Below are 13893 nucleotides of genomic sequence, written 5' to 3'. Positions count from 1 at the left end.
ACCGCTAATATGTAATTATTGTTGGAACTTAACGCCCTGAAACCTTGTTGTTTAGATGAGCTCCGGAAATTTCGATCAGTTGGCGTTTGACGAGCACTAAATCTGAGATAGTTTAATAAAAACTGATATTTAGCGAAATCGGGCATTACATTCGGAATCATTTCGATCATTTGAATACAATGCGGCTCAAAACGCAATAACACTCAACCATCTGTGTACTTCGTTTTATGTGAATGTCTCGTTTTCCGGTGGTTCCCAAAATCCAAGCCCGCGGGTCTTTAACGCTTTGCCGCCATCTAAATGCGGCCACTACCGCCGGTATTCAATATGGCAAGCTTGCAGTCGGCAATCGAGCGCCACACAACCACCAAACAACCATGGCGGGTCCTTGCGCGCCGTGGGCGTGGTAGTTAGTGACATTGTCGAAAAGGTCCGGCTCGGACTGCGAGACCACGCGGTTAGTACACAACCTGAGCACCACCAAACGTGACCTGCTAGCGACCTATAGGGTGCACTTTCTATATAAGAGACCCGGTTTGGCGATATAATAACACTGAGCGATCCATTGCGGTGTTCGTTATCCCCCGCAGACGCACCTTTGGCACAATCATTACAAGGCAACTGAGTGCTCCGGAGCAAGGGCATATACAAACACCACATAGCGTCATCCTCCGCTTCCCGCCAGGCGTCGTGGCGGCGAGTTATTTTCCACTCCGCGGTATATCCCCCGAAGTCCCTAAGAATCGCAGTAAACATCGCGGAAGGATTACAGCGATAACGACCGCCACGCGAAGACGCGCGGCAAAGCCACACACAGCGCCGAGGGCGCATTTCTCCGCCGCCACGAAGAAGCGTAATCACCCAGCCTCTTCCACCGCAATTACGCGGGACATGAACATTCATCAAGCCACGTACAAAGATAGATAAATAAGAGAGACATAGAGAGCAATAGAGTACTACGTGACCGACCTCGCTTTCTCACCATTAATGCTTTTTTTTTCTTTCACTGCTTGCACTCGGCGATCTTAGCGAAAGCGTACGTCATATATCACGCGAAAGTGACAACGAAAAATGAAAAAAAAATATTGCGTTAATTGACCAAAACGCTAACGAACGAATGACCGCGCATAAGTGCGCACATGCCTCCCCCTGCCTCCAACCTCTCCGTCTCTCCCGTTGTCTTTCATACAGACGCGCTTCCAGAACTTCTTTCACTCCATCAACGAAGATACTAACACGTCAACTATCAATGAACGCGTAAAAAGAGACTTGAGCAGAACCATCGACCACACACAAGCCCGCATTCTCACTTTTTTTTTTATCGCGCCAGAAAAGTACATACACTTCGCGCTCACCCTATGAACACATCTTCGTAGGCACAAACAAAACACCAAACCGCCCGATATGAATACCACCATATTCCTCAGTGAACGCGTTGTTTGTTCTGTAACGCGCTATAGATTTCGCGACTCTGTCCCGAGATAACGGGCATGACAACTCGGACACCGCGAATGTTATACGAAGCTACAGACCCATTCCATGTTTGTAAACAAAGATAGGCCGATGTCGACATTATGGGTAAAATTATAGCGACGTCCGCACGTAACCTCCGCCATAAGCGCTGAGGGCTGCGATGTGCGCCAACTAACTTAACTAAGTTCTGAGACGCGACTCACATCTAACCGCGACGCAGTTCGTCGGCATACCGTTTTCTCTCTCTTTTTTCGTTTCTTGACTGACACCACATGCACCATTGAAAACTCAGCATAAAACTGCGGTAGGCAGAGCCTCTTTTGCCTACCAAGACAGCGCCACCGCATTTTCGTGACGTAAGTCGGGCGGAATTTGTCTATACAAACACGGTGCCCTTAATAAATTCCACGTCTTAGCACGCTGTTGTGTAAACTCATGAAGCCGCGCATACGTGTGACACGGAAATATGGGCGACTTTCTACCACCGATGACGCATTAAAAAGTTTGCCTACGACAAAGCTCTTGAACTATAGTTTCAGAAACTACCCCGGAAGGCTCACCTATGGTCTACGGATGATCTGACACAAGATTTTGCACTACTAAATATTGGCTAAATAAATAAAAATAAGTTTGAAATAAAAACTTTAGTTGGCAGCTACATCTAATTAATTATAATCTCCACGAACAATATGACACAGCCATAAGGGCCGGTGTACATTGATGTCTGTGTGGCAATTACCAGTATTTAGCTCTTTTGCAAGCATTTCTCAGCCGTGACCACGCATTAATCGTCCTGACGGATGGTGGGTAACTCGCTACAGCGACAGCGGCTCTCGTCGCTGTTATAAGACGGATGCACAATGACCGATGTCTTTGTAAGCACAGTCATCGCGGTTCTCATAATCACTCGCCGAGTGATAACCCAGGCAGTTTTCGCAGAAGTGCTTGTCGTAATTGCACCCATAGGCTTGCGTAGGGGCTTTCCATTAGGCGGGGAGTAAGGAGGGGGAGGGGAAGGCAAGCTTTATCCAGTTGCCTTTTCCGCCCTCTTTTCGCGTCATTCGAATGAAAACAAGTGTTGCAATGAATGTAAAAAAAAAAGGAAAAAGGAAAGACGTGATTAATGCTTCTCACAACGGCGACCTTTAGTTCCTTGGGGAGGGGGACGGGGCAGAGTTGGGAAGTAAACAGTTCTTGCTTGTAAAGCAACATCAGTGGTTCTAAACCTACCCATTCGTAAAAAAAAAAAAAAAAAAACGGACGTAACCCTGCACTTCAAACAATGGCAGAACAGGTCCGATAGATTAGACGTATACGGCCCAGACTTGCCGCCCCCGTCAGATGATTCGGGTCGTCTAATCTAACTAGACCTTCGGGCCAGCAGTTAAGCACCAGAATCACTACACCAACGCGGCGAGTTCAAGAGATGAAAAGCGATGTCGAGAGTGCAAGGAGTGGCGCGATAAGATCAGCAAGTTTGCACGGCGCTGGACATGTATGTCGACGGCTAGCTGACACGATAAAGGAGCAGCTGTGGGTCGCTAAACGGTATAGTGGGGCAAGGAGGAGGGCATAACAGGCCGGTTGGGAGAAATTAGAATTTTATTTCAACCATTTACTTGCCCTACTTTTCAGTGTGTAAGACGCGCTGCTTTTGTGAACGTCGATCGTAATGCGGCTTCGCGACGGTTGATTCAAGTCAAAAAGAGCGCAAGGACATTGTCGAGCAAAAAATGTTTCGGGACGCACGGTCAAGCGATACGAGGTGGTTGAGACTGCCCTTTCACTACGTCAATCCATGACAATATTTGAGGAAGTTGGAAGATTTGTGAAGGTGCATATGCGCTCCGAACAACACCGAGCGACTACATGCGCTATTACGAACGGCGCGCGACGCTCGCAGAAAGGCTATACGAAGCAGTAGAATTGATTAGCACGCACACAACCTAACAATACTGCTCGACGCTCGAGATACGTGTGATGCCTGCTGTTCTGGATCATGTGCTTTTGTTTCCCACACGAAGCGCGTAAATGTGACAAGACTAGATTTTCTTGTCGTTAGTGTATATCATCCTCATTTCTTCCGAAAGGTATATTTTTAAGACAGTGCCTTGTTTGTTTCTATCTGTACCACAGCCACATCATGTATTTTTATAATGCCTAACTCAATTTTCGGTCATTATCAATTATTTGTCGTGTACATTTTTATCATTGCCTCCCTCGTATTTCCAATTCGATCACTTATTTTTTTTTTACCTGCAAATGTTATTGCCCGTAGAAAAAAAAAGCGAAAAATCCACAACAGTGTAGAAAAAATGTACAAACAGAAAGTAATAAGGTTCACATGCCTAACGCAGTAGCACCACAACTTCCGTCTGATGGCAGATGCAGCGCAGATACGCGAGGACCGTAAATAACAGCGCATTTTGTGCATAGGTGAGTAGTAATGAAGTAGAGGAGTTATTGCACCCACCGGCACTGCTGCCAGCTTGCGGTTCCTCTTCATCCTTGTGCGGCATCGCGAAACCAGACACGACAATCGACAATCACAGTGGTTCGTGTCCTGTCCAGGTGCGAAGACCACCGGACCTCAGGCCCGACACAAAACAAAGATCGGTCACTGCTCCCTGTATATATATGCCTCTTAATTCTTCTGACTATACGCAGGGTTGCTTCCCCGTTCCAGTTGCAATGGGTATACACCGCGCACGTGTACAGACTTCCCTAGACACGCAAACACGGTGGGGCTCGAAGAGTGACAAGCGTAAAGGCCGGCGTATGCAGGCGGGAACAGAGTACAGGCACAGCACAAGAACCGGAGATGCGACTGGATGTGAGAAGCGAAGCGCAACCAAAACAAAGAGGATTCCGTCGCGCCACTGGTAGGCATCTACACCACTCTGTAGCGGAGGAGCGAGCGGAACACGAGAACGCGTCCAGATCGCACCGTTCCGAACGGAAGCTCCGGCAGAACTGGAGTGCTGACGAGGGAGCGTCCGCAAGAGACACAACTGAGCGAGGAGGACCGCCGTGACGAAAGCCGCGCAGGCAGACTCGCGATGCGTCCGCAGCCGGCGACGTGCCGTTCCCTCCCCGACACGCCTTCGACGAGACCCAGACGCGACGTCGCGCCCTCCTAACCGACGTACTACGCCGACGAGGACGGCGTCGTTTTTTCTTGCTCCTGCGACGGCCACACGTGAGCGAAAAAGAAAAGCGGGCTGGCAGGCAGGAAGCCAACGATGCCCGGCCTCCCTCGGCCGCCGCAGAGCAGCCCTTCCGCTTTCTTTGGCCCACGACCGCCGACGGCTTCGCCGTCTCAGCGACACTCACCGCCACGTAAGAAGGGTCATCCGCTTACGTGTCAGGCAACAACAGCACAGACGAGCAAGAGCATATCTCGGCATTATTTTGGGTGTCGTGCTTGTCAGAATCTGCTTATAGCAGATGTCAAGGTGTCGACGAGTCGAAACGCAGTAGTTCGCTAAACCTTTCCCATTGCTTACGGACTTATGGGTGGATATTCTTCACCCCCCCCCCCCCACACACACACACACAAAAAGTTCCAACTCTGTCTATATATATATATATATATATATATATATATATATATATATATATATATATATATATATATATATATATCGCCATGAACTACTAAGGAGGTGCTCTTCCTTGTCGCCCGCACCACGGTTTTGATTCGTTGATATGTGGGGTTTAACGTCCCAAAACCACCACATGATTATGAGAGACGCCGTACTGGAGGGCTCCGGAAATTTCGACCACCTGGAATTCTTTAACGTGCACCCATCCCCCCCAGCCCCCACCACGGTGGTCTAGTGGCTAAGGTACTCGGCTGTTGACCCGCAGGTCGCGAGATCAAATCCCGGCTGCGGCGGCTGCATTTTCGATGGAGGTGGAAATGTTGTAGGCCCGTATGCTCAGATTTGGGTGCAGGTTAATGAATCCCAGGTGGTCGAAATGTCCGGAGCCCTCCACTACGGCGTCTCTCATAATCATATGGTGGTTTTGGGGCGTTAAACCCCACACATCAATCAATGCTTTCCCTTGTCACCTAATCCCACGGGGTGCATCTCTATCTGTCGAGCACAAGGAGAAGGCTAAAATAATATTGATCGTCGACCGCGTGTGATACCATTATTTGTCACGAAAAGCCACTGCCCTTTTATAGGCGAAGCTGAGCCAGAGGAGTGTATACATCACGAATAGCATGACGACGAAGGTATACCAAGAGGCGTACCATGCGTATGTGTGCGTGCCAACGTTTGTACGACTTGAAATTACCCGCCTATATTTTTGCTGCGAACAAAACCTCCAGACCTAAGACCCCCCCCCCCCCCCCGTTATGGGGGCGGGGCCTTTGTTGCGTGCTTAACGTGTTTTCTATTAGTTCCAATGGAACAGACGTCCACATTCCGAGATATATAACTACACAGGCAACGACACAGACGACAATCGGTTCCTACAAGAATGCAGGGCGAGCAGACAGAGAAAGAGTAAAGAAACAAAAAAGAAAATCACCGTGTCGTCAGCTCTCGAGGCACGCACAAAGCGAGGCGCCCAAGTGCAGCGGCGGGGTTAGCTAATGCACGCACCCGCTAATGGCTCGACCAGACCGCGAGTCCGACCGCCAGAGGTCTCCGTCGACACGCCCAAACCACAAAAAACGTGCGGTGAGAGGAGAACAGGTAAAAAAAAAAAAAAGAAAAGATGATAAAAATAAAAATGCAAGCTAATGATTTGCAAGGCACTTTATCGCTCAAGACTCCCTATAAACTTCTCAAGTTGTAAAAAAACAAAAACGACGCAACAAGGTCATGTTCATGCACTTCATAAACATGCAGCAATATTAGATTAACTACATCATGCGATCACTCCAGAAAGCAATACCCACAATATAATAAGTTACTCGCACTTTGGCAACTTTGCGATTTTCACCAATTTCAATAAAGAACTCAACACATCTTCTCTTCGGAACCCTGGTGTGTTTTAAGTTATACAACCGTACGCCAATAAGTTATTTCGAATATGAATTTTAATGATTGGTAGCCAATTCCGGAAGAAGCCTGTAAACGCGGGCCACCCTGTATACGTGACGTACTGCACAGTCTTTCACACTGAAAAAATCTCGCTCGCGATGCGGCCAGCGCGGCAACGCGCATCGGCAGCATATCGCGCGGTGCATGCATATAGCTGAACGGTTGAACCGTGTCGTCGGCTACGGCAGCATGCATGCACAGGCCGCATTGTCGGGCAGCGGGCTAATTTCATCGTTACTGTAGGAACTGGGCTGATACCGCTCATCACGTCACTGTATGACTCACGGCCGTCCAAAATAAGTGCCGTCATTGCTGCCTATGGGGACATGACGAGGTGCTAAGCGAAGTTGGAAGCTTCCCGCGTGCATTTCGGCACCGGCGAGTGAGTGCTGCCTCATGTAACGAATGTCGACGAGAAGAAGCACGTTCAGGTCGTTAACTTGACCTACAGCGTTCCTGAACTCGTTCTCGTTTGTTTTATTGCGTCGAACCCGCATAGCTGCACGGCTGCCTCTATAGGGTGCTTCGTTTTTCTTTAACGTGAAATCTATACCGAGCATGGTATACGTGCTCACTATGGTCTTCCCCGTCGAAGCGTACTGCGGTGCACACACAAAGAAGAAATATACGCGAACGCACCCAGTACCACGGCGTCTGGAACGAACAACCAACGTATATGCTACGTCAAATACTGTTTCTAGAAACCCATTATCTTCAATCAAGACTGACAGGTTAGCATCGCACAACGTTTATCTCAGAATATCGGCCTAGTTGCCGCAGCAAAGATGGAATAAGCGGGCTACCCGACAATGTGGCCAACGCGTACCGCTGTCAACACCACGCTCCCCAAGCGCAGGCGTGCGCGAGCTGCTGCCGGTGCGCGACTGCAGCTCTGGCCGCACCGCGATGCCATGCGCTCCGAGATATCCTCACAGTATGAAGCAGACGTTACCACTCTTTTCCAATCGCGCGTCACCCAACAGACAGATGCAGCATGTTGCAACTTCCACCGAAGATGTAGTTGCGGCATTCACGCACGCCTCGATTCCTCGAGACGTCTCTTGGCCTGGTTGACCAGCAAGTCAAGAACGACTTTTCTCCGGCATTAAAGCTTTTGACTCCTCTACCGAAGGCGTTTGTCTCTTCACTGCAAGCGCTTTATTCCACGAAGCGACGACGACGCACAGTTCGGTTTTGTTAGCTGCATAGCGTGCCAGTCGTCGTTGCCAAAGGGCCTTGCAGTATGCACGCACAATATTGAGCAACGAGGAGATCGATGTGGGGGCACGTTAGCTACAGCCTCACACGTCGGCGGGTCGAAGTCGAAATGCAATGCTTCCGTTGTCAGGCAGTATAACTGCTATCATCGTTGAACTCGTCATTGGTAGGGTTAAGACGGGCTGGCACAGCTTGATTACACGTCGACGACATCACCAGCTTGCTTTACACGTGATAGAAGATGCACGCGTTGCTATGTTTACATCCTCGCCAGCATTTAACAAATTTGCGACGTCATCGTATATCCAGCGCGAAGCAGCTCCACGTTTCGGTTTTGTTGGATCTGACTAATGATTTATTGCTTAATTATTACTATTGGTGCACCTCTCGGCGAAAAAATGAACCACCCTAGCTGTTGACCGTTAATAGTATTTGAAAACTGCATTATACCCCAATATGGTAGGTTAAAAAGGTTATAATCGACATCTCATTTAGATTCACGGCGTATGTGTCTTGTACCACAGCGCAAGGTTCACCTTGAACATATATAGAGAACCACTGCCGGGCATAAGTTACGCTGCAGTGCATTATTGTCTTGGGACAAAGGAGTGTACGAACGCACGCTTTCCCGATGCCGCATCTGGGCCTATTGTGTTTAGGCTAACTGAACTAACCCAGTTATACCCTGAGGGGAAACCGGACGTGAGTTAAGCCGCATAGCGTCATGGTTTAGCGACCAGGCATGACTGGCGCCGACGAAAAGTCACGTTTTCCTGAGGGTCGGAAAAATAAACCACTCGGAGGCACAGAACTGGTCTTCGGTAACTGAGGCCTTGCCCCGCACTACAAAAATCGCGAAACGCACGACGCAGCACGGGCGAGCAGCCTGGGCTGCAACCACGCTGTGGTGGAACGGCGAGACTGAGTGCTTCGCAATTCCCCGCAGTGCCCTACACAAAATGAGGTGTAGGAGAGCGGGGGCCTGTTGGTTGCGGCACCCGCTGCAACGTGCAAATTACAGTCTTCTCACCTATAATTACCCTACGCAATTGTAGTACAGTTAGCTCATAATCATTCAACATCTCCTGTCGAATACTTCACCCACACCAAGCTACATCACCAATCACCTATTACGTCAGCTTCACAGACGAAGAAGAACCTTTGCTACCAGTATGTGCAGGTGTTTCTTCAGACACCATCTATACATATGGAAGTACCGACGGGATAAACCTGCCCGCAAAGTCCGACGAAGCCTCTACAAGTAATAATTACAAACCACACTTAGACAACTTAATTATCACATCACACGCAGCAAGCGACAAGCACTGAAAATCAACAGACAATAGATAACTGGAAGCTACAGACTAAACCTGTTCGAGCCTGTTGACTTCGCGATAGGAACCACGCATTACCCAGCTCGCACAATCCGCCAAAGGACACATGAATAGGCAGCCTTAAACTTCGGTATTTCATTCTACTTAGATGCAACCACAACAACGCGATGAACATCGCCCCGAATAATCATTTCAGACCCTCAAATATACTACTGCAAAAACATGCGGCTTGGTACTGGACATAGATGCAGACATCTGTGATATTGTGACGTCAGAGGAATTCACAGCTCAACAGATGCCACATTTTCTATGTACCACATATGCAAATCGGAGAGCAGTGCGGGAAGGAATGCGACAAGTACTGCCAGGACTTCCCTTTCCCTCTGTTTCAGATAAAACACACAAGGTCAACAAAAAAAGAATCAGAAACACTTTTGATGCATGCCGTGCTTAGCCCCCGCCGCGGTGGTCTAGTGGCTAAGGTACTCGGCTGCTGACCCGCAGGTCGCGGGTTCATATCCCGGCTGCGGCGGCTGCATTTCCGATGGAGGCGGAAATGTTGTAGGCCCGTGTGCTCAGATTTGGGTGCACGTTAAAGAAACCCCAGGTGGTCGAAATTTCCGGAGCCCTCCACTACGGCGTCTCTCATAATCATATGGTGGTTTTGGGACGTTAAACCCCACATATCAATCAGGCATGCCGTGCTTAGTTTACGTATAACTACGAAAAGTATAGCAAAAAAAACAAAAAACAACGCAAACGGGTGCGCATACAGCGCTGCAATAGCGCGAACGTTGCATGCCTGCACGGCAGCGTCAGCGGCCCTTTTCTCGCGCCATGCAGTCGCGCACGTGACGTGTAGCTATAGTGGGGGAACCCGCTCGGCAATTTTCGTGCTATACACGACGCATGCAGCGCAGCAAGGAGCTTTTGGAATGCGAAGCCTCACAGCTCCCGCTCGGCACGTTGTCGAAGTCGTTCTTTGTGGCTAACGACCAGACCCCGCATAGTGCATGACTAATGGATGGACGGCCACCGCGGCAAGTGAGAACGAGGATAGTACGTGCCTACCGACACGTATATACAACGGCCGCGAATTAATGCACAGCGTTACAGCAACCACGGAGATAAGTATACGTTCTGGAAGGCTTAACAATAATTGTCTAATTTTCACGCCCCAGAACAACGCCGTAAGAAGAGGGATGCAGAAACGTCGACTCCACGGAGTTCCTTAACGTGCCCCTAAACGCAAGTAAACTGGTCTTTATAGCATTCTACCTCCATCTAAACGCGGCCGCCACAGCCGGCCGGGATTCGATCCCGCGACCTTCGAGTCAGCAGTCAAGCATCATAAGCACTCGATCACCGCGGCCTGCAACTCTAACAGGCTAGAGCATCTGCTTTCACCCGATGTTTTCGATAACGCGAGCCAATTTCAGTGACTGGAGTCATGGTTATATCCTATATAACTCGTGTATGAGCTTTGGAGCTCATTGGTGCGTGAGTTATTAGGCCCGAAGCCGCTCACAGTGCGTGCAAGTGATGCCCACAGACCTATTCTATGTTTGTAAACAGCGGTGGATACCGTCGATATGCGGAAGTGCTTGTATCGACGTCGCATGCAGCGCACAGGCGCCTTATAATCGCATGATCATAAAGGGCGGTGGCAAGCCTTGGGCTGGGCGGAGCCTGCGCGCCGCGACGTCGCTACAAGCTAGCTCCTCGGTATGTCGACGTCCTCTACAGCTGTGTACAAACATGGAATAGGCCTGTAACCTAACTAGACGAAGAAGCCTCGCGGAAACCAAGGTACAACTACAGAAAAAAAAAAAAGCAACCCGAATATCGCGAGCCACACACGTTTCTTCATTGTGCAGTGGTCGACGACATCCCTATAAGTGGCCATGCCGGCGCCGGCGTCTCGTCTCACTCTAGGAAGATGCGCTTTTGCGCACGCAAACCCGCGCGATAGCCAGGGGCACTCCGAGAGGAGCACGTGCGAATGAGTGCGAAGAAGCACCGCGGGACACGCTGCCGCTCGCGTAATGATAAGCGGCCGGCTTATTTACATGAAGAAGGCGCGCTGACGGCGCCGCCTAGGCGCCTCTCAGCGACAAGCAAACGTGTCCGCGGCTCACTAGCATGCGCGGCAAACAGCATACATGACGAGTACGGCCGAATGTTTATTATTATTATTATTATTATTATTATTATTATTATTATTATTATTATTATTATTATTATTATTATTATTTGTGGTGCTCTCAAGTGGTTGCAATTTACTACGGCGACTCCCTTCGAGCTTGCAAAATTCAACATGCCACAATGTTTACGACTCCGAAGCTAAGCTGCTTAATACGATCAGATTATTTACCGATTACGTTGGTTGGTTAGTTGGTTGGTGAAAAAAATATAATGAGTTTTGTGCAGTTCGCTGATCCGGGCGGGTATCCCACGTCGGGACATTGAGGTCTTGTTTAGTCGCCACTTCACGGGCCTACTAGAGGGCCCAGATTTGGCCGACAAGCACTGAGCTGTGCAGAGCATCGATACACCCGCACCAAGAAAACGTCGGAAGTAATGCATTTAACATTTGCTTCACATTCCATCACATTTTACAGCAGGTTCAATACAGCAAACCTTGCAGGTATTGTCATGACGGATACCAAGGTAGGATCAATGATACGCTAGCGGACTTGGATGAGCGGTGGTAGTCTGTGAATACCTGCCGCCAGATGGTGAATTGGGCTCTGCATAAAATGCGGCGGCTGCATTTTCAATGGAGGCGAAAATTCTGTAGGCCCGTGTGCTCAGATTTAAGCGCGCGTTAAAGAACCCCATGTGGTCAAAATTTACGAAGTCCTCCACTACGGCGCCTCTCGTAATCGTATGGTGGTTTTGGGACGTTAAAACCACACATCAATCATCAACATAGGTTGCATAACTGTTTGCCCAAACGGGATCAACGCTTGTGAAGCTCGTCAACTGGATCCATGGTTAAGGTGCGACGAACTACGTGCTCGTAATTTCGACCCAACTTTACATACAGCGCATGCGCGCGTCCCCGCCGCACATCTCACAAGCGTGACACATGTTGTCAAGAATGCCCGTCACAGTGACGCGCCGACATATTGTTTGATCGCAGCAGAGGCTAAACCCACAACGCCATCGCCAAACAGCTGCGCAGTCACGCGACTGAGGGATCGTGCCAACGACATCGCTCATCATTGAAACAGCAGTTTTCAATGTCTGCTGGGATATATACCAGAGTTTCCATCCGCAGAGTTCAGCATCTTCGAACGCACAGCTGCAATGTAGGCTTGCATGCCAACACGTACGCAATATTTTCCGGCGCGTGACAGGAACGTAAACAGCAGCAACCGAAATAGAACGCGCGTCTTCCCAGCGCCTGTTTCGCGCTTCGTGGGGCAATGCATCGTGTTAAGTCGACTGTGCATTCTCGCAAAGCGTCGCGAGCAGCGTTTCTCTCTCTCTCTCTTTCTCTCAAGCTCACTGACCCACTACAAACCTGATAAAACGTGACAGCAAAAGAAATAACAAATGCCATACATCCATTCTACAGAGTAGAAGCAAGGGGGACGATTCCGGCCGTTATTCGTTCGCATAGATTAACAGTTCTCGAGAGCGCTAGGAGATTTCTTTCGCAGGCCAGTAAGGTGGCGGTCTTCCAGCGAAATCGCAGAATGGCTTAAATCATGTACGCCAGGGAAACACTGACCACAGTGTTGAATTGGATTGCGGTCCTTATGAGAATCCTTCTGTGCACAGGGCGAACTCCTTCTCCGTTTCACATTTCTTCCTTCTCTACGCCCCACCAAGTTCCAATGTAGGGTAAAAAACCGTGCAGGCGCTCGCCAGCTGGATCTCCAGGAATTTCCCTTAGCCCTCTCTCTCTCTTTACGAGGTGGGTGTGGAGGAATATTCGTTGGAGACTCTACGCAACCACCGCGATCAATGCTCAAGAGTAGACGAATCGATGCCTGGAAAAGGGACAGGTATTTGGAAGTGTTACACAGGAAAAGGCGCTCTGATATATACGATCGGATATTCCGTAGCCTCGGGACTTAGCGGGCAAAATAACTGAACTAAAATTCGCCGACAGAGGCCTTCGTACTGCAGTGACCACAGTTAGCAAACGTGATGTTGAGGCACGGATTAGACACCTTCGATCAAAGCACCATAAACGACCAACGCCTAAGGCTATTTGGTCTCGGGTAAATAGCTGATATGCGGGGGCATATCTTGGCTAGACCAATGTATTCCTACAGCGGTGTAGCCCTGCCACGGCTAAGACACGGAGACGCAAAAAAAGATGTGCGAGGGGAAGAGAGGGGGGGGGGTCAAAGCGCAGTTTTGCTGACAGACCACTACGTCACCAAGCAATTAAAAAAAAACACAATCAAGGCGCGCGCGCGCGCGCGGAGTAAATATGCGCGTTAAGGGTGGCCTTCGCGCGCTGCAGGGTCAAGAAGGCTGGCTGGCAGCGCGTTAGGCTCCAGCGTCGTCAACTCCGTCGCCCCCCTACCAGAATAGCTGAGCGAGCGGCGCGCGCCACGGACTCGCGCACCCTTCTCAGAGTGTATACACTGCACTTGTGTTTACCTGTTTACTCCGCGACGACCCCACTCCGTCTATTGCGATAAGCCTCACACACGGAGAAAAAGCGCGTGGATTCCGGCGAGCATCCGCAATGCTCCACGAACGCGTTGCAAAAGTAGAGGCGTCGACCCTTTCGCTCAAGGAAACCGCGCTGCAAGTCTATGTCGAGTGATTAGAAGCGAAAGGGG

General features: G+C 49.6%; 1 protein-coding gene across 7 annotated transcripts in view; it reads right to left on the bottom strand.

Annotated features, from left to right (window-relative positions):
- The window catches only part of AMPdeam (AMP deaminase), a 115157-nt gene that overhangs the window by 78089 nt on the left and 23175 nt on the right, over positions 1 to 13893 (bottom strand). For 2 of the 7 annotated variants that reach the window (XM_075892666.1, XM_037422837.2), the window contains exon 1: positions 3947 to 4311. The exons of the other annotated variants lie outside the window; for them this stretch is intronic. In XM_075892666.1, the coding sequence (XP_075748781.1) occupies positions 3947 to 3992 (46 nt within the window). In that variant the 5' untranslated portion in view covers positions 3993 to 4311. Of the gene's footprint in view, positions 1 to 3946; positions 4312 to 13893 lie in introns of those variants that run through there. 7 annotated transcript variants of the gene reach the window in all.

The sequence above is a fragment of the Rhipicephalus microplus genome, chromosome 4, assembly GCF_043290135.1.
Source record: "Rhipicephalus microplus isolate Deutch F79 chromosome 4, USDA_Rmic, whole genome shotgun sequence".
NCBI lineage: Eukaryota > Metazoa > Arthropoda > Arachnida > Ixodida > Ixodidae > Rhipicephalus > Rhipicephalus microplus.
Note: the sequence above shows the minus strand (reverse complement) of the source record. Positions and strands in the feature narration are given on the sequence as shown.